Source organism: Aythya ferina (assembly GCF_964211825.1).
Source record: "Aythya ferina genome assembly, chromosome: 5".
In the NCBI taxonomy this organism is placed as follows: Eukaryota; Metazoa; Chordata; class Aves; order Anseriformes; family Anatidae; genus Aythya; species Aythya ferina.
Genome location: NC_140301.1, coordinates 64,140,740 through 64,168,570, shown reverse-complemented (window position 1 = coordinate 64,168,570; position 27,831 = coordinate 64,140,740). Strand labels below are relative to the sequence as shown.

General features: G+C 46.8%; 2 protein-coding genes across 2 annotated transcripts in view; one reads left to right on the top strand and one right to left on the bottom strand.

The window, feature by feature from the left end:
- The window catches only part of FANCM (FA complementation group M), a gene marked incomplete at its 5' end in the record, with an annotated part of 70,671 nt that extends 66,637 nt beyond the window's left edge, over window positions 1-4,034 (top strand). Inside the window, 4 exons of the mRNA XM_084520972.1 lie at window positions 58-624; window positions 1,334-1,727; window positions 3,310-3,601; window positions 3,757-4,034. Of these exons, the coding sequence (XP_084377098.1) occupies window positions 58-624; window positions 1,334-1,727; window positions 3,310-3,601; window positions 3,757-3,904 (1,401 nt within the window). The 3' untranslated portion in view covers window positions 3,905-4,034. The remainder of the gene's footprint in view (window positions 1-57; window positions 625-1,333; window positions 1,728-3,309; window positions 3,602-3,756) is intronic.
- MIS18BP1 (MIS18 binding protein 1) lies at window positions 340-27,831 on the bottom strand. The gene is made up of 17 exons (XM_084520976.1): window positions 27,431-27,831; window positions 26,768-26,890; window positions 25,350-25,855; window positions 23,914-23,990; window positions 22,746-22,876; window positions 18,802-18,892; window positions 18,241-18,404; window positions 16,894-17,060; window positions 15,907-16,003; window positions 13,451-14,297; window positions 12,349-12,521; window positions 10,048-10,190; window positions 7,982-8,130; window positions 7,261-7,342; window positions 6,617-6,674; window positions 3,778-6,465; window positions 340-396 (listed from the first exon to the last, which is right to left on the bottom strand). Exons 1-16 carry the CDS (start codon window positions 27,822-27,824, stop codon window positions 6,371-6,373), a joined length of 3,297 nt encoding a protein of 1,098 aa, XP_084377102.1. The 5' UTR covers window positions 27,825-27,831; the 3' UTR covers window positions 340-396; window positions 3,778-6,370.

Below are 27,831 nucleotides of genomic sequence, written 5' to 3'. Positions count from 1 at the left end.
CATTACATTGTTTCTGAACCTATGGATTTGTTTTACCCCTCCCCCCCCCCCCCCCAGATTCCTGAGCAAGATGAGACTTACGCAGAAGATAGTTTCTGTGTTGGAGAAGAGGAAGAGGAGCCGTGCAGGAAAAGTGAATCCAGTGAGGAGGAAATATGCGTTAATTTTGATCTCTTAAACAATGAGAGTTTTACTAGTGGGAGACAGCAATACCTCACTCGCTGCCGGAAAAAATTAAACCTGGCCAAGAAGGAACAGAACTGCTCTGTCCCAGGGCAAAAGAGGAAGCCGTCCCGGATTATTGTTCTCAGTGATTCCAGCGGGGAAGAAACAAGTGTCAGTAATGAAAAGCCCGTGAAAACAGATTGTTTCAGGACAGAACAGGAAAATGCTAAGCTGCCCAAGTCATTGCCTTCAGTCTCTTCTGTGCAGCATAAAAATGTCACCGGGGAAAACAGTGTTCCTCTGCCTGTGGAGACAAAGAGTGAGATACTGCTGGGCTTGAAGGCTTCAGTATCTGAAATGCTGGATTTTCAGCCAGGACATGAAGCCAGGACCAGGCGCCCCTCACCAGCTGCTGCCAGTTCTGACTTGGGGAAGGAGGATCTGCAGGCTCCCGCTGAGGTGGGTGGTGATTCAAAGCAAGGCCTTCCTCTCACCTCACCTTTTGCTCAAGAGTCTGATGTGGGGGGAACCTGTCCTGTTGTAGTGATATTTTGAGGGCTGTCAGCAAGAGTGAGCGTGCTCCTGGTATGAAGGGGCAGGTCCGTCCCACTGGTCCTGCTTTACATTACCTCCCTCTGGTATCGGGAGCTTTTGTACCCACAAGTAACTTGGAGAGGGTCTTAGCACTCCATAAATAAAAATGGGGGACTAGATGCTGTCTTGAGTCTGACAGTCATGAAGGAACATGAATCTATTTCAAATAGCAGTAACAGAACAGTGTTCACTGTCTGAAATTAAGACAGTCTGAGGTTGGATTCCCAGTCTCTTGTGCTTTTCTGCCTGACTTCTGTCATCTACGTTATCTGTCTTTTGTTGAACTTGTGCTAGTGAAGGCCGTGTGCTTTTGTCATGCAAACTCCTAAATATTTTGATGCTGAACTAATTGGGGAGATTTTGTGGTAGGGGATTAAAGTCTTAGTCTGAATTAATTTATGTTTTGCAACATCAAAAAATTTTTTTTACAGATTTTATTCATTGGATATTTCAAAAATCCATGGTACAAAGTGTATCCGTTAAGCATCAGTGTTGGGAAGTGTATCTTTTAGTGGCATGTCATTCTCTGGCGCTATGCTTCTGCACAATCTCAGAATTACTGTGTGATTTTCAGCATTTACAGGCGGAGAATTCTTTGAAGAATCCCTGCAGGAACACTTCAGTTGCAACCTCTGCTGCTTCCACAAAACCCTCCTCAGCCACGGCTCTGTTTCCTCATGACACTGTGGAGAAAAAAGCTGCGCTGTGCATTCTGGTAGACAGCCGGGAGATCTCCTCCGGAGCAGATGTCATTTCTTCCCTGAAGGCAGTTCACGGGGTGAAGGTGCAGGTTTGCCCCCTGAGCAGCAGCGATTACATCGTGAGCAACCGCATGGCAGTGGAAAGGAAATTCCAGTCAGAACTGCTCAACTCTGTCAACAGGAGTAAAGTCACCCAGCGGATCCAGCGCCTGCAGGGCATGTTTGAGAGGATATGTGTGATTGTGGAGAAGGACAGGGTTAAGGCAGGTAGGTGTTCCTGGGGCAGGGGCAGGGGGCACGCTGCTCTCTGTTCAAGGTGTGTATGGCCACTCTGGCTTTGTGTAACACAGGACCAAAATTAGATCAAAAACCCTTTTTTCAGCCTCTGTAGGAGTATTGTATTAATGAGGGCACAAGCTGAACGTTACAATTTGTTTTGCTTTTGAGCACTTAATATAGGCAGAGATGCAGAACTGAATCCATAGGGATACATTACTAATTACTGAAACAGGGAAAAGCTTATTAACTCAAATGTTAATAACTGACCTTAATAACGTGCAAAAAAACCAACAACTCCAAGACAGATTTCTATGAAGCAGGTGAGAAGAGCAGAATGAAGGAAGCAGCGTAATCTTGTGTACGCTTGGCAATAAAATAGTGGAGGAGTCAAGAAAAATACTTTTTGTAGCAGTGACTTAGTGAGTGGGGTCTGTAAGTCGTAGAGAAGTTCTCCCATTGTAGAGCCAGCAAGAACAGTGCCTGGCCTGAACGTACCACGCTCCGTGTTAAATCTGCCTCCAAATGTAAGGACTGAAAGCTGCCATGGCTGCTGCTGGACTAAGCAGAAGATAAGCAGCTGAACGAAATCAGTTTTTAGAAAAAGACAAGAGAGCACCTCTACGAAGAGTTCAGACTTCAGGAAGTCTGAGCTGTTCCCTCTGTCACAGAGCACAGGGTCGAGTCTCAAAGACACCTTTGTAATCTTTCCTGACCTGACTGAATGCTCATGGAGAATTCAAGACTCACTTCTTTAATTAGTCTCTATAGTTTGATCAGCAGTTTGTTTTACACATCCAAATTAGGCAGCCGAAGGATTTTACTAATGCTGTCTGTTCTTGGTGCCATTTGAAAAAAGTGTGAGCTCCTGCACCTGCTCCACAGATGATGAATCTGCTGCTCGCAGCTTCAATTAAATTGCAGGTGTGCCAGGAGGTAACACATCAGGACAAATGGAACTGCTGCAGGTGGAGCTTTGGTTTTGTGGCAGAAATTAAATTATTGGTAGTTCAGATATGAAAGCAATGATAGAACTGGACCTGAAATTGTTGGTCCTCAGGGAGGGTGTTTGTGTGCGGTGGCTGTAGATAAGCTGTTTGGTTTGGGTTGCCTTTTTACACCACTGCTGTCATTTATTTTCATCATTTTTCTCCAGGTTTTCTCATTACACTGTTTCTAGAATGCTGCTCATTTCTTAGCTGACAGAGTTCATGTTTTTCTTTTTTTTTGTAGCTTTACAAAGCCCCTTCTGCTTTCTTTGGCCTGTCCTGTTGCTCATCACATGCCATGTACATGTTCCTCTCAGTCCTTCGGCCTAAGGATCTCCGTATCTAACTTACATTTTCACTGTTAATTCCTAAGCTCTGCCTCTCAGATAACCAGGGAAACCCTGCTCCTGCAGCTCCTCCGACCTCCTTTCCTTGACAAGTTTTCCATCACTTTGTTTTTTGTGAATTCTCCTAGCAGGGTTCTTTGAGCTGATTTCCTTTGTAAATGATTCACGTTGCATTTCCACACGGTAATTCAGGACTTAGAGACAACTCAGTGAGATTTATCTCTGTTGTGACTGCAGGAGAAACGTCGAGGTTTTTCCAGAGGACGCAGTACTATGATGGCGTGCTCTCAGCCTTGGTCCAGGCTGGGGTCCGAATTCTTTTTAGTTCTTGCCAGGAGGAAACTGCCAGTCTGCTGAAAGACCTGGCTCTGCTGGAGCAACGCAAAAACGCCGCTATCAGCGTGCCAGTGGAGGTGGAGGGGCGCAGACAGGAGCAGCTCAACTTCTACTTGAGCATTCCCAACATCAGCTATTTGGCTGCTCTCAACATGTGCCACCGCTTTGGCTCTGTGAAGAAGATGATCAACAGGTAACAGCAGAAATGCGGGGCAAGTTCGTGGCCTGCCTTTCCCTTCCCTTCTCTGTGCCTCATACTGGGCTGGGCGAGCCTCATTCCTGCTGCAGCCCTCACACCTGACGTGGGGCGAGCTGCCGCTGAGGTGCCCTCGCTGTGCTGCCTTACAGCTCCCCGCTGGACATCGCCACGGGCGCCCAGGTCAGCCGGCAGAAGGCAGAGGAGATTTTCCGCTACCTGCACCACGGCTGCGACGTGCAGCTGCTGCCCGACAGCCTCTGCGCCAGGGGGAAAAGCCACGTGCCCGCCAGGAGCTGAGGAGTGAGACACGGGGTGTCTGGGAGCCTCAGGCTGTTTTATTTCACTTGCACTTTACTGAGTTTTGAGTCACTGTAAATTTGTAAATAAATCCTCACAGACACATTGGGCTTTTGGCCTGCCAGGACCACTCCTGTTGCTGTGTGCCTTAGCACAAGGCGCCGTCCTTGCTGGGCCACTCATGGTGGCTGGGGGGCAGAACGGGGCCAGGGGCTCTGGGGGCAGGGCTGGTTTCTGTTTGCTGCTCAGGTGCATAACAAAACGCCTTCTAAAATAATTGCTGCAGTGTTTCAGCAAAGTAGAACGCTTTGGCTTAGGCAGACAGGCGGCGAGGAGGGGAAGGAGCCCACCTGCGGGTAGGTCCCATGCGCTGCGGGGCCCAATGAATCAGCACGTCAGGCGTTCCTCAGGCTGCTGCCGGGTTCTGCTTTCCCAAAGGTTTCACACTGAGCCGCAGTAAGTACGCCTGCTTCCAGGTGGCCTTGCAGCTGCCACCTCCTTTTCAGCTCTCCTGGCCCTGCCCTGCAACCACTGCTGCCTCCTCGCCTCCTGCCCTGGGGCGGCCGCCTTGCAATGGGCACAGGGAGCCCCCCAGGAGCCCCCCACACACGGCACAGGCCCTCGTTCAGCCTGCTGCAAAGGCAGTGCAGCACACGCAGCCTGCTGCTGCCACTCCGTGGCTACTTGGAAATAACCAGTTTTTAATCCTTCCTGTTCCCTCCTGGAGCCATCCTCCTTTGCATTCATGAAGACGCCTGCAGAGAACCAAGGAGCTTTAACAGCAGTAAATCCCCTTGCTTAATGCATGCCGGGCTGTGTGGGGCCGGGATAGAAGGCAGCGTCTGTGCAGAGGAACTGGCTGCCAGCCAGTGGTGCTGAGCTGAAAAAAATAAAACCCAACCCCACAGCCTTGCAGCCCAGCTGGGCAAAGCACGGCAGCCTAGAGGTGAGCCAGCTGTACGCAGCGCTGCTATGGAGGGCCAAAGAGGAGCTGGGACAAGGCCAAACGCCGCAGCACACGGAGCTGCCATCAGCCTCCTGTGCCTTGGGGGCCAGGAGACGCAGGGGACCTGGCCACGCATATGAGAAGGGGCTGCAACTCCTCCAGGCTGAGAAGGGGTAAGGTAAGCTGCAGCCCCTTAGCCTCCCGCCTTGCTTCCCTTTACAGAGCTTCCTTCCTCTCCAGGTTGTTGTTTATTTTTTTTCCTCCCCCAGAGCAGTTTCCCAGTGCCCCTCCTCACTGTAACGCAGCCCCATGCCTGCCAAGGCCTGAAGTGGGTAAGGGCGAGGCCCACAGGCCGACGTGTTCACTGCTTGGACTAAGGCTGTGCGCCTAATCAGGGTAGAGATTCAGGCAAAGTTCTCTTACCTGCAGTTACCTGTGCAGAAATTACCGTGCTCACCAGTCAGCTTCCCAGCAGAGGCCAAGCCCCCCAGCCCCAGCTTGGCCGTGTCCCTGTGCCCAGCTCAGCCCCCCGAGTGTCCCCCACCTGCCTGGGCGAGGCTCAGCCTCTACTGAAGGGAAGAGGAAAGAGCCTGACAGAGCTCAGCGTGAGTTTTCAGAGTGGCTCAACCCAACCAGAAGTCTTTCAAGCTTATTTCATACTGTTTGAGGGTTTTCTCTGCCTGTGCTGTCAGGGTTTTCCCAATAAGAAGCAGGAGGAAAGTAACACCCAGCATCAGCACTCCAGGCCTGGAGCCTGAGGATGGAGCCTGCAGGTCCCCTGCGCGTCCCCTACGCTTCAGTGCTCAGAAACTCTCCGGTGACAGCCTGGAGGGGAAGTTCCTGTGCAGGAGGACAACAAATGATTTTTCCCCTACCTACTGTTCAGAGGAAACATATGCTCAAAGATTTTTTTTCTGTACTACCACTCAAAATATTTAGAATCCCTTGTAGGGGACAGGAATTACAATTTTAAAAGAAAAGGGAAATGCTTACAGGACCGTGCCTAAAAATTTCAGGCAGTTGCTTTTCTACGTATTCAGAGCACTGCTGTCAGACACTTGGTATCTTCTTTATTACATTAAGGTAAAAAATTCAAATTCTCAAGAGAGCAGAGTAAAAGGTGATTCCCATTATTTATAAAGAATGCTGTTTTAAAGTTACTGTACAGTCATATTTCTAAAAGAGTTTTTTTTCTTAAAATGAACTCATAAAATCTTGTAAAGAATTACTATCAGACTACATTCTCCCTTTCCCCTTCACAAGGAAAAACAGGACAAAGGCAGGAAGGAGCCTAGGCAAGAAAGTTCCACTTTGTACACATGAAAAATTGCCGCCCTCACTGCTGACCAGGCAGCAAGAACGTGTTTCCCCCACAGAGACACTGCAGGTCGAGTTTTCCAAAGCGAGCTCTAACATAGGGCCACAAGAACACCATGCCAGAGGCGTGGCTAAGGGCCTTCCTTTTGACTTTCTGTACAAGAAGTTTACAAATGTTGAACTAATAAAACCTCCAAAGTTCATTAAAGAGAAAAATAGGAATCTTCCTCCTCTTCATCTGATGAATCTGCTGCCTCAGGCATGAAGAGCTTCCCTGCAACAGACGCCTCTCTCACCTCTGCAATAAGAAAAACAGGGAGGAGATCATTAACGTGTGTGCCTGAGCTGAAAATGCAGTTACAGAAGGTCCAAAGCTAAGATGCCCCCAGCCACGAGCCAGTGGCAATGTGGAAGTGAGTGAGCGAAGGAGGAGAAACAAAACTACTTACTTTTATCGAAAGTAAACTTGGTTCTGCTTGAAGCTGGTGTACCAAATGCAGCTCCAGCCTGGCAAAAAGGAAAAAGTCTCCACTTAAACAGCAGTTATGGCATCAGCACGAGGAGAATGTGAAATATTATGGGGGAGGGGGGGAAGGAACAGGCAAACGCAGTATGCCATTAGAGTAAAGTTGCCCTACTGCTGTGCTACATTTTCACTCAAGATTTAAGCTACTAAGCTACCATAAAATGTTTCACTGAACTAGTGACATGTTTCTGCTTCTGGGATCTCAGTTGTTCATGGAAAAACCAGGAGAATTACCAAACCAAGGACACCAAAGGAATAAATACAGAAATTCAGGGTGCACGGTAAGGAGCCTTGTTTCCACTCCCACTCTGCAGGAGAAAGTAACAGGAACTTAACCAATCTGAAAATTCAAAAGCAGTGACAAGCCCTGAAAAAAGACATTTTGAATAATAATAAAAGTAACTTTTCTCCAAAATCTATGTAGATTCAAACCAGAATTTGGGCATGAATCAGGGCAGGGCTCCTGTTTTCTGTCAGTATAAGGACTCCTCTGTGATCCAGGGATTCCTTTGCCTGCTGCTCAGCAGAGCTTGGCACTGCTCGAGGGGAACAGGGGAGCAGCGTTACCGGCTTCTTCTTCACTTTGTCCCAGGTGCCTCTCCTGCCCTGCGCGTTCTGCATCCTGAACACGTGCCTGTCGTAATCGTTCCTGTGAAGGCCACCAAGCAGGTTAGTGTCACTGGTGTGCCCTGCTCAGGGCATCAGCAGGACACAGCCACAGCTGTGTTACACACACAGGTCTAATTCAGACAGAAATTAGCACGGTCATTAAAAACAGTTGTTGGTCAATTCATTGTAACGAGCTCTGGGAGTATGGCTCAGTGCAGAAGTGTTTAAGTAGAGCACATGCAATAAACTCTTAATGCAAATATCAGACAACAAACCTTGATCATCCTCACAGATGTTCGTTTCTCATCCATTAGATAAAAATGCCACCTGTTTCAAATTTGTTTCAGTAAAGCCTGAAGCAATTGGGTTAACAGATTTAAGACTCAGAATGAGCAGGGAGACCTCTACCGAGGCTGAAGCCCCAAAGCATTGCCTTCTCCAAGAGTGAAGGCCAGGCGATGGGCAACGTTTTACTTGTCCACACTCAGCTGAGTAGCCCAAAGTGCACGCACTGCCACATGAAAGAGCTTTCTCCAAACAAACACCTAAGGGACGGCAGCATTTAATCCACGTGCTCTAAGACTGGAAGTGAAGCGATCTTTCTCAGAAGACACAAAACAATCCCTGGGAAGATGAGAAAGGAAAGCGCTAGCAGAGGAGCAGCAGTAAGAGCTCCTACCTGTTGATAGGCCCCAGCATGCCAGGGCTGATGTGCTCACACTCAGGGGTTTTCGCCAGAGGGAAGAGCACTGAGGAAGGTGTGATTGGGTTGTCCGTAAGCGCGAAGTCGTCATCGTCATCCTCGTGGCTTCCCGGGAACATTGGCAACTACAAAGCAACAACAGAGCAGTCGGTGACCTGCCCTTTTCTGCAGTCCTCTAAGAGGCATCTCGGGGTTCTTTCTGCACAGCCATCGCAGACGGCCCGTTGGTGATGTGAGCCTCGGCTGCGTGCCTCTTCCCCACAGGGAGCAGTCCCAGACTCATTCTCTCCACAGGCAGCCACCCCAGCCCCTTGCTCCTTGGGCTGCTTTTCCCGAATCCACATGTCCCTCCCTGAACACAGCATACAGAGCACAGGCATGCAAGGACCCCACATAGCAGCCAAGTGCTGGCCTGGTCTTACTTCTAATGCTCCTGTGGATGCCCAGCATTTTGCTGGCCTTCTTTTGGCTGCTACTACACATCAAAAAAAGATCTGATTACTATTAGTTCAGAGTTGACCATCACTACTCAGGAGGAAGATTTCAGGATTACTCGGTGAACCTGTGGTCCTTCCGTTTTGAAGAGAGAGAGAGAGGAGCAATGGAAAGGTTCAGAGAGGAACAACACAAACGTTCAAAAGCACAGACTAACTTCCACACAAGAAACAGCAGTGGGTGCTAGGAAAGGGGACAGGCATGAGCACAGCTGTGTGCCGTCTCCTCCCCATGAGGAGAGGGGACGAAGTCAGCAGGTGCAGAACAAACGATGACAATTTGTCACGCAGCAAATTCAGCTCCCGAGCTTGCCCCATGGAACTGGAGGTGTGGGAAGTCTGATGGCTTCAGGGAGGGGTTGATCAGTTCACGGAAGAGAATGCCACTCGTGGCTCCTAATTAAGGATTTCCCTCTGCAGGGACACCTCTCACCACAAACCACAACAGGAGGCTCTTTTCGTTTGCACAGCTCACGCTAAGTAAAATTATTTGAATCCAGAAGAAGAAAAAAATGATGGGAAGTGCTTTTCATGACTGGCTGAAACTGTATCCTACCAAATGGCAGTCTCCCGGGGAATCCCTTTGCAAAGGAGGATGGCTTGGCCATGGATGCACTGATTATTCCACACCAACCTGCCTGTGGTAGTCATGGGGACATCTCCACACACCGCACTCTACAGAATGCAATGAATTTACCAGTGCTTAAATAACGACTTTGCTGTGAGCTACCGTGTTGCTCTACTTCTGGATATGTGCCAGAATAAGAAATGAAGTGTTGCTACAAAAAAACACACCAGAAAAGAACAAATGTATCAAAAGACATTCAGGTGCTGTTTGGAGTTCCTGCTGGAGCCAAGGACCCAGTGTTAATAGTTGGAGCTAGTCTGGTCAGACAGCAAAACACATCGTGAAATGTACTTGAAAAATTCTCTAGAGGTGTGTATAAATAAATTAATAAAATTATCTTGATAAGTGAGTGGTTTCTCTTTAGAAAATAGAAGAATGAAATGAAGAAATGAAGTTAGTCTTAACACATAGGATGCATTGTTGTGCTTTGGTTACTGAAAAGGAGCCTAACCGAGGAAACAAGAGGGAGAGAGAAAACAACAGCAAAAAGCAAGGGGCAGGGCGAGAGGGTGACAGAGCTCCCACGGACAGACAGCATCGAGAGGAAACTGCTTTGAAATCTGAGATGTGCTGAGGGGAGGGAAAGCAAAACTTCCTGTCAGGTATCCCTCTGACTTCATGCAGGGCCCATTTCTACAGTGTAAGGATCCAAGAAGCATCCCCCAGACAAGCAGCATCGCTCTGCAGCACTGCGGGCGAGGCCCCACGCTGCAGGCTGGCAGCACCCGTTGCCTTCAGCAGCACCGCTCAGCAGCACGAGCCCCACGCATCCCCACAGTCCTCCAGTACGGAGTGCAGTAAAGGAACCTCCTCTCCCAAAAACACAGGGATGTTGCTGGCACGGAGCTGGCAGAGTTGGAGCACAACCTTGAAACACGAGCCAGAAACCATCAGTATATGTGGAGTTCTCCCAGATTTACCTTCACTCTTCTGTTTTGAAAGGGTGTTGCAGTGAAGATATCATCATGGTTGTCCTTTGGCAAATGGTCCAGGAAATCTCTCATCTGCTGTTTTCTTTTGAAGGTTCCCACTTTGGCAGTTATCATAACGGGTTCTTTCTTACCTACATGAATCAAAGCAGTAATTTTTCTAAGCCATTTGTTATGCAGCATGGTTTTAAAATTAGCTAACTGTAATCAATGCTAGAGATAAAGCCCTCTAGAGGAAATTTTTTAAAGCCTCTTTGTGATCCTTTGGATTTCTATACAACTTTCAAACAGGATTTCTCTGCTACATCTGAATCAGAAACGTACTCTAGAGCCTTACACGGCCATTGCAAGGGTCGTTATCATGATTTAACAGAATTAGCCATGCACCTGCATTGGGAAGACAAAAGACACTACAAATTAACACCACATCGAGGAGCATCAAGTACTCAGACACAAAGGCTGTGCTGCGCAGGCAGGTGGGAACCAGCTGGCATCCTCAACAGAGGCTTTGTGGAGTGCTCATCTGAGACGCCGGTGCTCACGGTTCTGCCTCCACAAATCTTAACCACTCAGAACTCCTCGCTGATGTGTTCTCTGATACAGCTCTTTTGTCACTGCTGCTTCTAATTCCAGTCCCCTACTTTCCATTCCTGGCTACTCTCTGGGCAAGTTTAGAAGAGCACCTTCCCTATCCCCTAATCTTCAAGCACTCAAAAACTAAAATGGCTGCTTACACAGATGGTCAAGTAAAAAATGAAAATAAAAATAAGTCTCTAGTTGCGATTTTCAGAAGAACAAAATAATATTTTGTCATCTGTGCTGAGATTCATCTTTACCAGGATATGCTCCCCTTCTGAGAGAAAGCCAGGGACCAGCTCCTAGCTGCCAGGCAGAATCCTTGGCTAAGTATTACGCAGAACAGAGCCAGTGTCAGTCAACGTGAGGTGGTTTCCACCTGTGCTCCAACATGCTTGAGAAAAATAATATCACCATCAAAGCTGAATACAATGTACTACTAAGCTGATGTCCAGTAGATTCTCACAAGAATTCTGCAACTGCCCCAAATGATTCAAAGAAATGGTCAAGAAAAAAAAAGTGTATTGTTCTGCACTTGAACTCGGCCTGCTTTTTTCAAGCCTTCAGAGTCACGATCCCCTGACTTTAAGGGCAGGGAAACCTGCCGTGACCAACCGGTCTGGACTCCAGACCAGAGGCTGCACAAGTGGCCTCAAGCACTCCTGCGTGAACTTCAGACTGGGTGACCTGGATCACCCCATTCGAGCAGAGAAAAACTGTCGGTGTGTTCCCTACACAGAGCAATGCACGAGTTTAAGCACCGAGAAGCAGCACTGGGGTCACCTCACCCACTGCGGGGCAAAACCTAAAGCTTCAGCTTCCAGCAGCTGAGCGACGGATGCTCGTTGGCTACAGGAGCTATTACCGAGCATGCCTCAGCTCAGCACTGCATCATTAGAACCTCGTTGGTGAAAGGACTGAATTCCAGGGGAGGGTCAGGCTGGGTGCTGGGGGAAGGTTCAGCACCCAGAGCTGGTCGGGCTTTGGCACAGGCTGCCCAGGGACGTGGGCACCGCGCCGAGCTGCTGGAGGTCAAGAAGCGTTTGGACACCGCTCTCAGACACGGTCTGATTTTTTTTGTTGTTTTTGGTTGGTCCTTTGGGGACCCAGGAGTTGGACTCCATGACCCTTGTGGGGCCCTTCCCACCCGGATATTCTCTGATTTTATGAGCTTCTTGTGCCTTTCACCCCAGGGCACACTTGCTATCCTTAACCACAAATTGCTGATTCTGAACTGGACAGGAAACAGTGCGAGGCAGGCAGCTGCCAAACACAAGAGAACTGTTTGGTTGTTCTTGCTGCGCTCTGTCCCAGGTGCACTCAAGCACCCCATTATCCTGTCTGGGCAGGGTTGTCCAAGCAGTTTACCACCCACCAGGCGTCCAGCAGCCTGCTGAGATGTGAAGAGCTGTTTGCTCTTAGGTGGCAAAGTTTAAGCCTTCCCATCACAGCAGGAACTCAAAAACTCTCAACTGCCCTTTTTTTCTTGTCACTGCTGCAGTCATTTACGACATCCTTCAAGCTCTACAACAAACCTTTGTACAGGAGAAGTTCACCTCCTTCACTACAGGGCTCTGGTCCAAACATTAAAAGGCAGAATCTCCTTACTGCTCGTATATTAGGTGTGTGCTGTGGCTTCCTCTCCTATCGCACAACGAACACTGAATTGAAAATTAGGTGAAGAGAAAATTATACTCAGAACCAAGAGGTCGGTACCTTTCTGTTCTGCTTTTCCTGAAGTGGTGGCCTTTGTGGCACGTCTTTTGGAAGCTTTTGACTGTTGTTCCTCCGTGTATTTCTGATGGCATTCTTCGGCAGAACGAGACCCCACGGCCATCGCTACCTCCACCCAGAAACCGTTCCTGTGCTTTGGAAGTGAAGCGACCGCCCTGCCGAGGGAACAAAACCACAACCTCCTGCATGCCCAACAGTCTGCGCAAAACTGCCGAGGGAGCTGCCCGGAGCCTGCCCTTCCCTTCCTAGGAGGGGCACCGTGCACTGGATGTAAAGAATCTCGTCTCTGACGGCATCCAGACACTTTGAAACATGTACAACTTTATTGCAGTAATTTATGCTAATGGAGCAGTTACAAGATATATTTCATCCTTATTTCCAGCAGGTTTCCCCCCTGCCCCAGGTCACTAACTCATACCTTTTTTCAGGTTTTTAATCTAAGAAAAACAAAATGAAACACGGTTATTTTATAACCCAATTATATATTAAACGCTGCCCAGTAGCCAGTAACCAGTTTAAGTCATTGGATTGTGCATTAATTTAACATTCTCGTGGTTATTCTCCCCTCCACAAAACTTAAATACATAAGCACATCTCTAATATTTTATTCCATTGGGCGAGAGAATCTCTCTCCTTACTGGCCAAATCATAAATACGAATACTTTGACAATATTATTTACCAAGTCATGATTTTCAGTTTTATTCAAAGAAATACCTATCACTAAAAGTAAGTAGGTGGATTTGAGAAGCGGGTAGAGGAGCAGTGAATCACAAAATCCTAGCTGCTGTGTTCCTCTCGCTTAATGCTGCGGTAGGGGCTGCTCCAGGCTCACACATTACAGTTATTTTAGAAAACTTATGGGGTCTCCTTTATTTTACTATTTTTCAATTTGTGAACAAAATGTATTGTGTAAAAGGAAATTAAAGCATAAAGGAAACCCTTAAAATAAACTGAAAGAAACCGACTCTCAAAACCAAAAATCTGAAAAATGCAAATTCACAGACCATCCAAAGCACTCCGGTGTGTTATGCCTCCGGATGCCAGAGGGAAACTTTGCCCTTTGAGGACAAGGGAACCACTTGCCTGTGCAGCTTTTGTAATTCCTTTTCAGACCAGACATCGGTTGTCCTTGGAAGAAATCCGAGAGGCTTCTGCACCTTTTCCTTCTCGGGTTCTCTTGATTTTGCTGCTGAAGACCTGGCAGTATGAGCAGCAGCACGGCTTGGCTGCTTATCGGATGCTTTTGATTTCTTCTCCATTATGTGAAATTCCCCATCTTTGTTGTCAAACTTAGCGTCAAGTCCAAACAAATGCTTTGGGGCATTGGTTCTGCTTCTTGTCCTCATTGCCTCAGACAGATGGGAAGCACTGGACTCGCTGGATGTTTTTTCTTCAAGCAATTCAGAAGAGCTGTCAGTGTCAGGCACCCTTTGCCTCAGCTGCACACCATGGGAGGCAGCAGCAGCAGAGCGTTTAACGTCCCTTTGTTCACGTGGCACCGCATTGGCACCGTCCTCTAAGTTTTTACAGTGAGAGGAAGATTTGGAGTTTTGAGTCTCTTTTTGCACTAAAGGTCTAGTTTTCCTTTTGACAGACAATGGGACATCTTCACTGGATTCTTCCTCATCTTGGCTTGAGGATCCTTCTGTTAAAGGCTTGTCTTGATGAAGTTGTTTGGCTGACCTTAAAGAGTACTCGTAAGCCTGCCGACTTGTCGTCTCTTCCTTTCTCGTGGTTCTGCTGCTACTGTTGTACTTGTTCCTGTTTTCGGTATTTAAGCAAGTTGCCTCAACAGAAAGCTGTCTTTTAATTTTATTAGTCTTCGTTGCACGATCACATTCATCGTCATCTGAAACAAAGCGCCTGGCTTCCTTGCTTCCAGTGGACTTTGCTTCTTTTTTGGAACTTACTCCTTTTTGACTGTTTTTCCCTGAAAGAGATGACATCAGTATAGCACCCACTGCAATGCAGATCATTGCCATACTCTCAGACGAGCAAGACCAGCTTGCTGCAGGACGCAATGCTTCCTGCATTCGTTAAGATCTGCAAACTCCTTTCTGGTACGCTGAGCGTAGTCTGCAGGAAGGCACAAGCAGCACGTCTCCAGCCTGAGCTCCCCACGCTCTGCAGAAGCCTTTCCCCCAGCTACCAGCACAGTGCAGTTCTTCAGGACAAGGGGACATTTCGTCAAATGGTCATGTTGGAACATGAAAATAATTTAAATACTGCTTCCCTCTGGAACACACCAAATGCTCTCTTATTAATTTTAATGCTCTTAAGGAGCATGAAATTAATGATGCTAAGAAACATCAGCCCACACTGTACTGTCCCTCCACCATTAAAGAGAGGTGTAAGCACAGGCAATCTGCAACCCACTTCCAAAGACCTGCCCGATGGTAGCTGCAAAATCACTTCTGCTTTTTAGGGGTGTCCATAACTTCACCAAACCTGACCGAGTAAAACCAGCACCTTAGCAAAGCTTCCTGGGTTCACTACCTCCTTTCCTGTAAATATCTCTCAGGCAGATTAAGTAAAGACCTTCTGCCCTGATGCACACATTCCTATGTCTTCATGAAGAAAGTTTGCAGGAAGATGAGGCTACACAATAAAAAGGCAGGACGCTGCCTCCCAGCAGCAGGCCACTCCCGGGCACTGCAGTCAAGAAGCTGTGAAAATACCTTTACACACAGCTTGTACAAAGAGCATGCAGCATGAAACCAGTTCTAAGCAGTGAATTCATTTGGAGCAAATGCTCCTTCCTCTGCTCAGAGGGAGTACGGCCAGCAGCAGGTAGGATTCCTCATGCAAAGGAGACTTCCAGTTCCTGCCCAGTTTGCTCCCATGACAGAATGCCTCCAGACTACTGGAAGAATTAGGATTATCAAGGCTACAAAAGAGAATGTTAAAGTCTTGAGCAGATAGAGAATCAAATAGTAAACAGAAAACATTACTGAAACGCTACAACTGAGATCAAGCAAACATTCACATCTCCAAAGCTTTATCTGCACTACAAATAGTTTCTGTAAAAAACATTACTGCTGCTTTTAAGATTGATTTCAGGGTGCTACCGCTTCTCAAATTTTATAAAAAAATAAAGGCTTTAAAACTGTCAGTACTTTTTTTGTGTGTGTACCTATGTAGGCATTTCATTTCATTGAATTCATCCAGCTTGAAAAGCAAAGCCAGACCGATAGCTGGACTGGTCGGCTACCTTAAGTTGCACGTAATAGCCATGCTGAGAGATCAGGAACTTCAAAAAAAATCATCATAATCCTTTCATTTCAACTTCTGGAAAGAAATCTGCACGTTCTATTCATGTAGTTAAAGAAAAAGTTTAAAAACATTTTGTGCTGTAAAACTAGGCATTAATGCTACTCTGATAAATCTTCATAGAAGAAGCAAAAGATCATTAGAAGATTTAAATAAATTTATTGCATTAACCAGACATCACCACATTGCCCCAGCACCCACCACATAATCCCATTGATTCCAGTCAATAACTTAAACAAAAAAAACAAAACCCATCTTTTTTTTTTTACCTTTATCTTTGCTTTTTGATTTTTCTTCCACTGCCTTCGTTGCGTCCTTCTTCTCCGTCTTAGAGGTGTTCTTTTTGGATTTTTCAGTACTATACAACTTTAAAATAAAACAATTTAATCTAAACTTCTGCTAGAGTTTACTTATCAAGCCTACTGACGTCAGCTCTGAACAAGCCAAACGTTTACATGGTGGGGAGATTTAATACACCTACACTGTCCCTTCTGTCTAGTAAGTACTGTTTGATGAGCACAAGTGCATGTGACCAAGGCAACTTAGCCAGACTCCCTCTAAATGCTCTAAAAATTGGGTTAAAATCTCAAGATCTACAGCTGTTTGAGTTTGTGGTAAATTACACTGCTGGTGCTGATGACAAGTTTTAGTTCACTCCCCCTTCCATATGGCCACTTGATCTTAAAAAAAAGACAGCTACTGCAAAGAACGCCGCCTTCCCTCACACAAACTTCACTCCCATTATCAATGTGTTATCAGAGTTGGTGAAGTGTCACGATAAATAAAAACAGCCCACCCCAATCAAGAGAGGGGTCATCTGGACAGGTGATGATACAAGAAATGAGGAAATACCTAGTCCTAACGCACGTGAAACACAGGAATGGGAAAGCTGACAGCAGCGAGAACACAAGAACTTGCCTGCAGCAATCGCCCCTTGGGTGATTAAACGTGGCAGAGGGACTCCGTGAGTGTTTGCCTAGGAAACTCCGTCACCCACCTGTGCCAATTTCCTGATCTTTCAAGACAGGTCGTTTTTCAGAATTCCCCATTATCCCCACAGATGACAACTATCTGACAATTCGGACTGTTGTTTTTCGTTTTTTTTTAACATTTTTATAATGTTTTCAAAATGTCCTGCTTCTTCAGGTACTTACTGGAGCTGGACTGTTCCCGTCGGTTAACTACATATGCAAGGTTATTCAATAATAATTCAATTTAAAGCAATGTGTAAGTAACAACACACAAAATACACTTACTATGCTCAGATAATCTACTCCTCCTTGTTCTATAGTAACGTTTAAATTCTGATCGACAAACTCACGCTGCCCACACCAGAAACTTAACGGTGGTTTGACAAGACGGCCGCTACGAGTGTAAACTCCATTTCTGTCGTTCAATATGGAACTGTGTCTTGGCACTATATCTACGAGAAAAACAAGGAATTTCATTTTTTTCCATAAATATTTTGTACTGAAAACTCACCATTGCACACTTCACAGGCACAGGAGCAATAACGTAGTTAAACCTGTTCATTTGCATCAACTACACAGAAAATAGGAAACTTACCATAAAGTAAGGATGTTCTGTTAAAGGGTTCAGGTTAGAAGTAAGGATACTTTAACAAGACTGAAGCAATAATTTTCGTGATTTATAGTCTGCGCTGCTGTGAACTTTTTAGTTTTAATTTGTTTACAAGGCTATGAATAATCTAAAAGTCATACAGGGGATTAGAACAACAAAGAAAAGGTGTCACACAAAAAATCCCGATTGTAATTAGAGAAAAAAAAAACAGGTGTAATAGTATTAGCAAGAAAATCTGATTACAGTATTAACAAATAGTCCAATGAGATTTGGCCAAAGCCCTGCTGAAGCCTATGACAAGATAATAAAAAGAAGGCAAGGTTAAAAACCCAAAGCTCTTAGTGTCCTTAATGAAGCGAGGTGTGCAAGATTGGCAAGGAAAAAACATGTTGATCATCGGGTTATGGCTTCACAAACATTTCCTTTGGAAACAAAGAAAAAGTAAGGAATTTTTCTACAATCCATTCTGTCCAAGTGAGGCAAAAACATTAAAGATGCTCTAAAATAATCATGCTCTAGGAAAAGATTCAAAGGAGGAGTTCAAGCTAAGGCAGCCAAAAAAGAGGGGGAATGGCACTGCAGGGGAGGAATCCCAAGGACGGAGCCTCGATGGAGAGATTATATCCCAAAGACATCCCAGGGGACTGAAAAGAGAGTACGATATGCAATATAGCAGCTGGAAAAAAATTAACTCAAGTTTGCTGTCAGAATAAACAGTTCTGGAGCCATTCCTTTCAGCTACTACAGACCAAAGTAGACTCCTGCTCCTTTTCCCAGGGTTCTTCCTCAGAACAGCACCTGAACAGCACCTCTTTTTTGTGCATCAGCAAACCAAACAGTGTTGGTCAGTGCTCTTGATTACCGAAGTTCAAGTGAACGTAAACAAAAGAACCCTTCACCCAATTAGTTACCTCTTACCTACAGACAAATTAACAAGGAAGAGAACAAGCAGGTATCTTTTGCTGGGGAAACAGCTTTCAATTTATTTATTTTTTCTAGAGAATAGCGTTGTAAATACCCACAAGTGTTTTCATCATTCTTTGGTGTTACTTCATAAGTAGCGTTTCTCGCTTCAGATTTCTTTACATGTCTTGCTGGGCCTTTTGCGTTTTCCAACACATCCAAACCCACCACCGAGTCACTCTCTTCACTTTCACTCTCACCAATACTTTGTTTGCGTTCTTTCCTAATGATTTAGAGTTTAAGAAAAAAGAATCATAAACACCCGAAGCAGTTGACCTTTAACAACGCATTAACTTAGGTAGACTTGAAGCTTCTCCCCACCCCAGCAAAAGCCCAACAGCATGGTGCAGCTCTATCCATACTGACACCATTCAAGCCACTAAATTAGTGAAGCCCTGTGCCTGTGTTGATCCTAAGACTACGTAACTGGGTGGAACAAAACCAAACCAGTATAATGCAGATTACTAAAAGGGTATTTTTCCAACCTGCTGACCAGAATTTGCCAGGATCGCAGTCTTCATACCTGCATCTGCAATCTTTTATCCTCCGCTAGTGCAATGTTCTTAAAAATCAAGTAATGCTTAAGAGCACTGCAGTGAAACAATCTCCAAAGGACTTACCTTCTTCTTTCCTCAAGTAACTCCTCAATGTATTCCTTCCATCTGCTGGAAAACCCATATGTAAATCTTTTGATGAAGCGATAAGGAAATCCTGTTTGAAAGAAAAGTAGCATTAACAACAGCCAGGCAATGCTTTTAATCAGAAAAGGAACAAATAACACCCTGTACAAGCAGTTTTGTAAGCACCTCAGAAGCTCACTGCGGCTTTAAACACTAGAGACAGATTTCCCTGGTTTAAGAGAACTGCGTGCTCCATGGCAAAGTGACCCAAGGGGCCATTAAATACAGATATCGGTACCTGGAGACATCGCTCTGGCTTCCTGGCAACCAGGAACGTTAACTTTCCCCTGCTCATCTACGCCAGACTGGCACGTGGCTTCCCTGTGGAAGCCTCAGAGAACAAGTGCCTCAGAGAACACGAGGCTTTAGGGCCCCAGGAGAATCTTAGGTTAGTAACAGCAACTGGGGTTCTGCAGGGCTCCATTTTAGGGCCAGTTCTCTTTAATGCTTTCATAAATGACTTGAACACAGGACAAGAGAGGCCTTGCAGAGAGAGCTTGACAAATCAGAGGGCTGGGCAACCACCAACACCGTGAGGGTTAACGAGCAAGTGCTGGATTCTGCCCTGCAGAAAGGGATCTGGGGGTTTTGGTCAACAGCAAGCTGAACATGAGCCAGAGGTGAGCCTTGGCAGCCGGGAGGAGCGACCGTACCCTGGGGTGCATCAGGCACAGCGCTGCCAGCGGGGCGGGGAAGGGATTGTCCTGCTCTGCTGCAGCCTCAGCTTGAGCACTGTGCTCAGTTTTGGGCGCCACAGTATAAGAAAGACATAAAGCTGCTAGAGAGTGTCCAAAAGGAGGGCGACAAAGATGGTGCAGGGTCTGGAGGACAAGACGTTTGAGGAGCGGCTGATGTCCCCAGGTTTGCTCAGCCCCGAGCAGAGCAGGCCGAGGGGAGGCCTCATGGCGGCCTGCAGCTCCCTCACAGGGAGCGGAGGGGCAGGCGCTGAGCTCTGCTCTCTGGGGACAGCGACAGGACCCGAGGGAACGGCATGGAGCTGGGACAGGGCAGGGTCAGGCTGGGGGTTAGGGAAAGGGTCTGCACCCAGAGGTGGTCGGGCACTGGCACAGGCTGCCCAGGGCAGTGGGCACTGCACCGAGCCTGCCGGAGGTCAAGAAGTGTTTGGACACTGCTCTCAGACATGGGGTCTGATTTTTTTTGGTTGGTCCTTGGGGGACCCAGGATTTGGACTCAATGATCCTTGCGGGTTCCTTCCAGCTCAGGTTCTCTATGACCCTGTGACTATCACGCAGCCTTCTCAATGAAAGGCCACCACCTGTGCAGGAGCACAGCACTGAGCTGGTACTTCTCTAAAAACAGCAGCGCTCATCCTCCGGCAGTGACACGGCCAGAGTCTGCAACATGTGATTAAAAACATGGTTAAATAGGAGCCTATTTATGTGAAGTTCTTGGAAGCAGTATCTGTCCTAAAAAGCATTCAAGAGGCCCAGGGTAAAAAAGATAAAGTATCCCAACCATTGACTACTAATCTTGGGAGCTGAAAGACCACTGACGTTTGTTGGCTTTTGCCAACAGAGTTACAATTGAGCTCCTTTAGGATGGGAAAGGATACAGGCAGCCTTTTGTGAGTTTATTTAGTGCCCAACAAAAGGCCTACCTAGCCCCCATCAGGGAAAGGATCCCAACGGTAGTGGCCAAAGATCATAGGAGCCAGGCAACTACACAGGAGTACCTCCCCATGCAGTCCCCCACCCTCCAACTCAGAAACCAACACTGATATCTGGGTACTGAAAAACCTCCAGGGAAATTGGCTTCCAGGAAAAAGCTCAGTCTCCAGCTGAACTCATGTAAAACTTCAGCATCCACAAGATCCTGTGCAGGGATTCCCACCTGAGAAGCACATGGTATGAAATTTATTTTTTTTTTTTTTGTAATTTCCCCTCTACTAGGTTTCTTTAATTTCCTTTACTCTGTTACAACAGGAAACTTCACACAAGTGATCTTTATTTCTCATCTCCAATCCCTTTATTCTTTCATTAACCTCTTACACACCCCTCCAAAACTGTTCTGTTTTGCAGGCTGAAATCCCTTAGCTTGTTTTGGCCTTTGCCCTATGAAAACTTGAATAATTTTCCCATTTTTCCTCATGTTCTGCTGTATTCTGTATTGTTTTTGAAAAGAGGTTGTTAAGATTTTGGGGGGTAGGGGGATTGGGCTGGTGGAAGAGAGGAAATGAGACGGAATTGGATTAAGTATTTAAGATGTTCATGGGCAAAAGCTATGGCGTTTACAGACAGAAACAGGTTTTTTTGTTCTGTTCACTCCCAGCATTCAAGTTAACTGCTACTGAGCACTAAGGTAGGTGCTTAGGCCGTAAATAAGTAACTTCGTCAATAGGTGAGTGCTTAGGCAGTGCTCTTACTGAAAGATAGAGCACTGACACCGTTAATGAAGGAGTTCACCCAGCTGGGTGTGTTCCCTGGGCAAGTAGCTGTGTCCTGGTGCAGCTCTGTCCTGACTGCCGGTGCCACTGCTGGCAGCCCAGCATTCCCAGCTGCCATGGCCCCAGCTTGAAGGAAATCCTCAGGTCAGACTTCAGCTGCAGCCTTTCTTCTCCTTGCTACTTACATGAGCTTGTCTTTAAGTTCTCTTCTGACTCATGTATCAATATTGAATCTGTTCAAGGTACTTCCAGGGTATTTTCCATACCAAGCCTACATTAGCTTTTCTTCCCCCCACGTGTGTTGGGAGGGGAGGAGGAAACAGAAAGAAGGATGCTCTGCCATAAGTGCTAAGCCCATAGGATCAGAGGAATCAACCCAGCACATTCCAATAACGCTTGGGCTGAGGAAACCTCTGTATTACTTGAGGCACCCTGCTCAGAAGAGAGGCCTCCTGCTGTCACTTCTATTTCTCAGAACTTTTTCTAAAGAAGAATTTATTTAGCAGTGTAACTAGACAAAAATCCAAGTCAGAACAGCCAAGTCTGGTATATATCAAAATGCATCCCAGTACTGTGAACAAGAAGAAAAAGATTAAACAAAGCCACAGACATATCTTTGGATGTCTTGTGCTGGGCCTAAGAAAGCAAAGCGTGCCAATCAGCCCTATTAAAAAGGGCACAATTGTGCACACGGGGCACGTCTGTGCTAAGGCAGGCGTGCTTTCCATCCATGCCAGACACGTTTTATCTTCCTAGAGGTGCCCTTGCCTGCTTAACACAGCAGCTCATTTCCTCGTTTCATGTACTAGTAGCCACATGAGAGGATGTGTGTGAAGCCTAGAAAGCCCAGCCCAACTTCACTTAGTGTGCAACTTTATATTCCTTTTAAAATTCCATGTGCTTCAAAACAATATGAAGCAAGAAGTTCTGCTGGATGCGGTATAACCTACCACTTAGACCCTAAAAATGGTTCAATTTTGTAGATTTTAAAGCACTGACTCCATAATTAGTCTGTCTTCAAACTGAAATTCCATGCAGCTTTGTGGAGCTACTGCTTCATCACAGAGCAGTAAGCCACAAATAGAATGTGAACACCACAATAATTTCAGCAGCATATAAAAAAAAATAATCCTTATTTCAATGTCTTAGCATTATTTAAATGCCAAAACATAGACCAAAATCACAAAAAGGCAATCTTGTCAAGAAATGGTTTCTCTAAAGGAACGTACCCATTAGTCAAGCTCGTACTCCAAAAGACCTCTCCATACCTGCAGCAACCTAAAGATGCCAGCTACGATTATCAGCCGATAATATTTGCAAATCTGAAGCTGGAGTCACTTTCCTGTATGTTCTGAGTACAGCTGAGCCCAGTGGGCAGGATAATGCAAAATGTTCACTTCAGCAGCAGCTTCTCAGGAAGCAGTCGTAAGTCTCAGGACCTTCTCAGATAGTAACATTGCGTTAAAAATCATCTTCTTACCTTCTTTTCTCATCGAAGCAGAATCTATGTGCCCCTGGAGGAGGTAGATGTTGCCAGATGATGTCTTAACTTGGTTGTTTGCTACACGTTCTATAATTGCATTACTATGCCAACAGAGGTCTTTCATATCCCTACGAAAAGACAGATAACAGGAAGAACAGATATAAAACTGTTTTCAAAAAGGGAGGAATTTCAAGCAAGAATATTGATATTCCATATCAGACTAAGAGTGGTACATTATGAGTGATAGAGAAAACCTAGCACATCCTACCAGCGTCTTGCTTAGCTTGGAAGACTTCCTGGGCTAATGTAAGCGTCGGACAGGAGACAAAAGGAGCACGTCAGCTACTGCAATGTGAGTCACAGAACGTGAGTCTGACATTAGACTGCAGAAACAAAACGGCCTGAAGGGCTCCATCAAGCTCACTGCTGCAGCAACACCGTCACGCAAGTTCACAAAGTACTACCATACAGGTCAAATGCACATGCTCTCCAGGAACATTGTTCTGATTTCTGACCAATTTAAAGACCCTAAATAAACCCTATTTAACAACAAGAACAACTGAAGAAGGAACCCCAATATGTGCAAAAATTAGAGGTGTTAAATATTTAAGGGACTTCTCCACCAGATAAAAAAAACAGATGCAAGCATTAACATTAAAAAAAAAATCTACATTTTTTAAAATACTCTTTTGTAGCAGTAAGCAACGGGTTAAGCTATTAGACGGGATTAAGGACAAACCCAAGAAGACAGCGCAAATGTTTAGCTGGATAACCTGCCACAAAACAGAACAGGCAGGAGTCCGTTCAGAGGGGCTACAGAGCAGATCAAGTACCCTGTGGGCAAGCAACGGATACTGGATCTGCACCAACACAACACCTGAACGTGCTGCTAGTAAGGAAGGACAGGAAGCATGAGTGCCAGCTCTCACTGCACAGGTTAGGGTTCGGGCTGAGGGCCATGCTGCCATGCTCCCAGGGACTGGGGAAGACAGCCACACAAGGGTGCAGAACTGACTTTAACAGGTACCAAGGTACTTCAAGAGCACAAATGTCAGAGCTACAGCTACCCAGTTAAGCAAAGGATGCTATAAGCCTTTTCAGCTCACGTGCTGAAAGCCCACCGACACGTTTCACATTGCATTTAAGTCACAAAATCTTTTCTTACTTCCGTTTTCCTTCCACGCATATTGCAGTGTTACCATTGATCACTCTAATGCTCCAACTGGTTAGGCAGATTTTTTTCTGTCACAAAAAAAATTAGATATGTCATTATTTTTAAATTAGACTAAGACATGTAACATTACCAAGACATTAGCAAAACAGAATTTCACTCTTGTATATCTTGAGAATCTATTTCAGCACCGTCTTCCAGACAAGAAAAAAATGAAAGCAATCATTAAAGACACGAACGTAGAAGTATGACCGAGCTGGAAGCCAATGCACTCCTAGGCCAGTCCCTGGGGAATCTGGCACCCACCACAAGACACTGCGTTACTAGAGGTAGAATCAGAAAGCTGTAAGTACTACACCAAGCACTTACTGAAGTGAAAATGGTATCTGCAGGCTAGCCTGCTAGGAAAAGATCCTTGCTTCACATAATGTTACTTTGGATGTTCTGGCAAGAAAGCAGACATTTTCACCAGGCACCTACAGAGCTTTGGTTAACTTTAGGACCTCCTCTCGCCCACAGCTAGGAAACAGCTCTCCTCCTCCTCCTGTTTTTGCCTAGACAGCCAGGAGCTGGACCAGCCAGGGATTTGTGACATGCCCATCACTCCAGCGCATGGCAATGAACAAATATAAGTGATGACACAGAAGTCTCCTTCAAGCAGGGTATCTTGCAAATACTAAAAGAAAAGGTTGCCTTTTATACAAAAAAAAAAAAAAAAAAAAAAAGAACATTTTCACCTTGAAGTCTGGGAAAAAAAAACAATGTCTTTTTGAGGGAAGAATGTTTACCAACACAATCTGTGGTGGTTTCACGCTGACAGACAGCTAACCTCCTCCATGCCACTCTCTCACTCCCTCTCCTCAAAAGAAGGGGGAAAAATACAGGGAAAGAAGGCTTACGGATTGAGAAGAGGAGCGGTTTAATTAAAGGAATAGAAAAAACAGGCAAAGGCCATGCAGAACCAGAAGGTGAGAACAGTTATTCTCTACTTCCCATCAGTGAGGGATGTTCAGCCACATCCTGGGAGGCAGGCTAAGCGTAGGGGCTGTTTGGGAGGACAGACATCTTCACCAGAGCCCCCTGCCCCAGCTCTCTGCTGGGCACCATGCCACAGGGTACGTTTCATCCCTCGGGGTGGTTCAGGTCCCCCTGGCTGTGTCCCCTGCCCAGCCCGGCCCCAGGGGCTGACAGAGCCTTGCTGCCGTGCCAGCACTGCCCAGGGAGAGCTGGGACACTGGGGGCACGTGGGGACTGCTGCGGGGAGGGTGAGCCCCATCCCAGCCACAGCCTGCACAGAATCTAATCAAACCATGGCTTCATCTGAGTGCTCATTGCTTTGACGAGAAAGAGTGGAAGCACAACAATAAACCACAAGCAGCCCACGGGAGGTTTTAGCCCGTCAGGAGCTCTAAAGCAGTAAGTTCTCCCACCTCATTGCCTGCCTTGGCAGCAAGTTGACCCGAATGAGGCTTATCCTGAGGGCCCTTAGAGTTTTCTTTCAAATTCTTATTCTTTGTTACGTGGACTTTGGGACTACAGAACATAATACTGCATAAGCACTGCAAGGGCTTTTGAGAATTAGTCTCTGGTGTCTTTGCTCTGTGAGCAGCTTGCTGATCACTTGGCTGCGGCTGCCCTTTTTCTTGCCGAAGTTCACAACAGTTTGCTTCTCTGCCTCCACAGCGTTCTTCTAACTGGTCCCCAGGCTTCGAAGGGGCAGAACAGACATTCACAGAACTGGTTATTGTATTCTGAGACATTTCATCATCAGCATCCAGTGATTCCACGAGGAAATTATCCCGATCATCCTTATCAGGGACCACACTCTCCGTAGGAGCACTCGTGACCGGCTCACCAAAAGTGGGTTTTAGCAATGGCTTTTCTGCAGTTGTGGAAGGAGGAATGCTTTGCTTGATTGGGTTTGAAGATGCTGTATCTGCCCATTAAAAAAAAAAAAAAAAAAAGCAATCAGTGATATTTGAGGATTAATTAATAAAGCTTTGTATCACTAGTTCTACTTTTAGTGAGTAGGTTCTCATGATTTGTACTACAGTTCCAGAGCTAGGCTTGTACTTGCTAACACAACAGCAAACCTTGCTTTGAATTGACTCGGACTAGCTTTCCCTCACCACGAGGTCAGCTTATAACCACCCCACTTTCCCCCCAAACCAAGTTAGCATATAGCACACACCTATTAGCAGTACATATTTACCATTCTTCCTGTCTTTGCTTTACAAGGAGGATTCCTTGAAGTAAAAGCCCCTGTTATTCACAAAAACCTCATATATTTCCTTCTTTCCAAACTTCAGGACCTTGACTTCTAGACATGCTGCTGTTATACTGGGAGCTACCAGCACTGGTTTTTGAGCTTTCAGAAAAATTGAGTGCTGTTTTGAAGTTGAACAATATTAAGTCTTTGCCATGCATTATTTTCTTCATCTGTTTTTAAGGAACAGAACTATAGGACAGAAGTATATTCAGGGGCACTAATAAGAACCAACACGGGAAAAAATACAAGGGAATTTAAACTTAAGTGCCAAAGTGGCACACCTAGCCTGTAATGGACTCTTAGCCACAACACCAGGAGCAGTCACACACACACGCAACTAACAATGCTGAGCTTCAGGATCAGAAACCAGTGCCCTAATCCAGAGTTTACATGTGGAATGCCATCTCCAGGCCTGAAAAGACCGATTTGTAGGTTTCTTGTGTCACTTTCCTCCATGCACAGGCTACAGAGAGCGATACCTCATGACACTCTGCCAAAGCATGAGAGGGATTACAACCAAAACTAGAGACCCTGAAGCCCAGGGAGTTTTTGAAGTGTTTTAAGAGCAATGCCAAGTACCTTTCTGCTGCTGCAATTTCTGCTTCATTCGCAAGAAGAACTTGTGAGGAGATTCCAACGCATAAGGGTCTACAGCCAGCATCTGCGCGGTTCGGTTCTGAGGAATCCAAGCACAAGGTGGTTCTAGAAGTAATGCAAAAAAAAAAATCTTTGACTTTGGGGTAGAAAAGCGTTTTCACATGGAGGGGAAGCAAAATACAGCAGCCACCAGCAGATGACAATTGGCTGTTCACCAAGCGGGATGGGCAGCACGAGCCTTCTGTCCTGGGGTTAGGCATTGCCTCAGCTGCACCTGAGGCAAATGTACAGGAGGCATGTACAAGTACATGCCTTGTACAAATGTACAAGGCAAATGTCATGGACATGTCCCAGCTTTTTCTGTGACATTTTAATGTCTAACCACAAACTTGGGTATTCTCACCCCGTGGCAGCACGTTGTCTGGGCACAGACCCGATAACCTGCCGGTGCCAACACTGGCCTGTGGCTGCCCGTGCCTACAGCTAGATAAGGCAGAGCGAGCGCTCAGCCCGGCCTCCTGCAGCCATGCCTTAAACGAGGCAAAGCGGGGGGGTCTGAACCCCTGGGTTAAATAACGGGGCAGGAATTTGGGAATTTGCCCCCCCCCCCCCCCCATCCCACCTCATCCCGTCCCGTCCCGTTACCTGCCCGCGGCGCCGCCTCCTGCAGCCGGTTCGGGCCCCGCCACCCCCCTCGCAGCGCCGCGGGGGTGAGGATGGGGTCGGCGGCGGGGCCGGGGCCGTGGCCGTGTGTGGGGGGCCGCGGGGCCCCGTCCTGCAGGCGCTGGAACACCTTGGCCGGGGACTCGCGGCCCGGCGGCCCCCCCGCCCGCCGCTTCAGCGAGGTGGGGAGGTGGTGGGGCGGGGGGGGAGGGAGGGGGTCGGGGGGCGGCTCGCGGGCGCGGCCCCGCGCCAGGAGCTCCTTCAGCGGCGTCAGCGAGCCCGCGGGGAGGCTGCTGAGCGGCACGGCCCGCAGCGGCACCGCGCCCAACGGCGCCGGCTCCGCGCCGCGGCCCCCCAGGGCGGCCGCCGCCAGCATGGCGGCC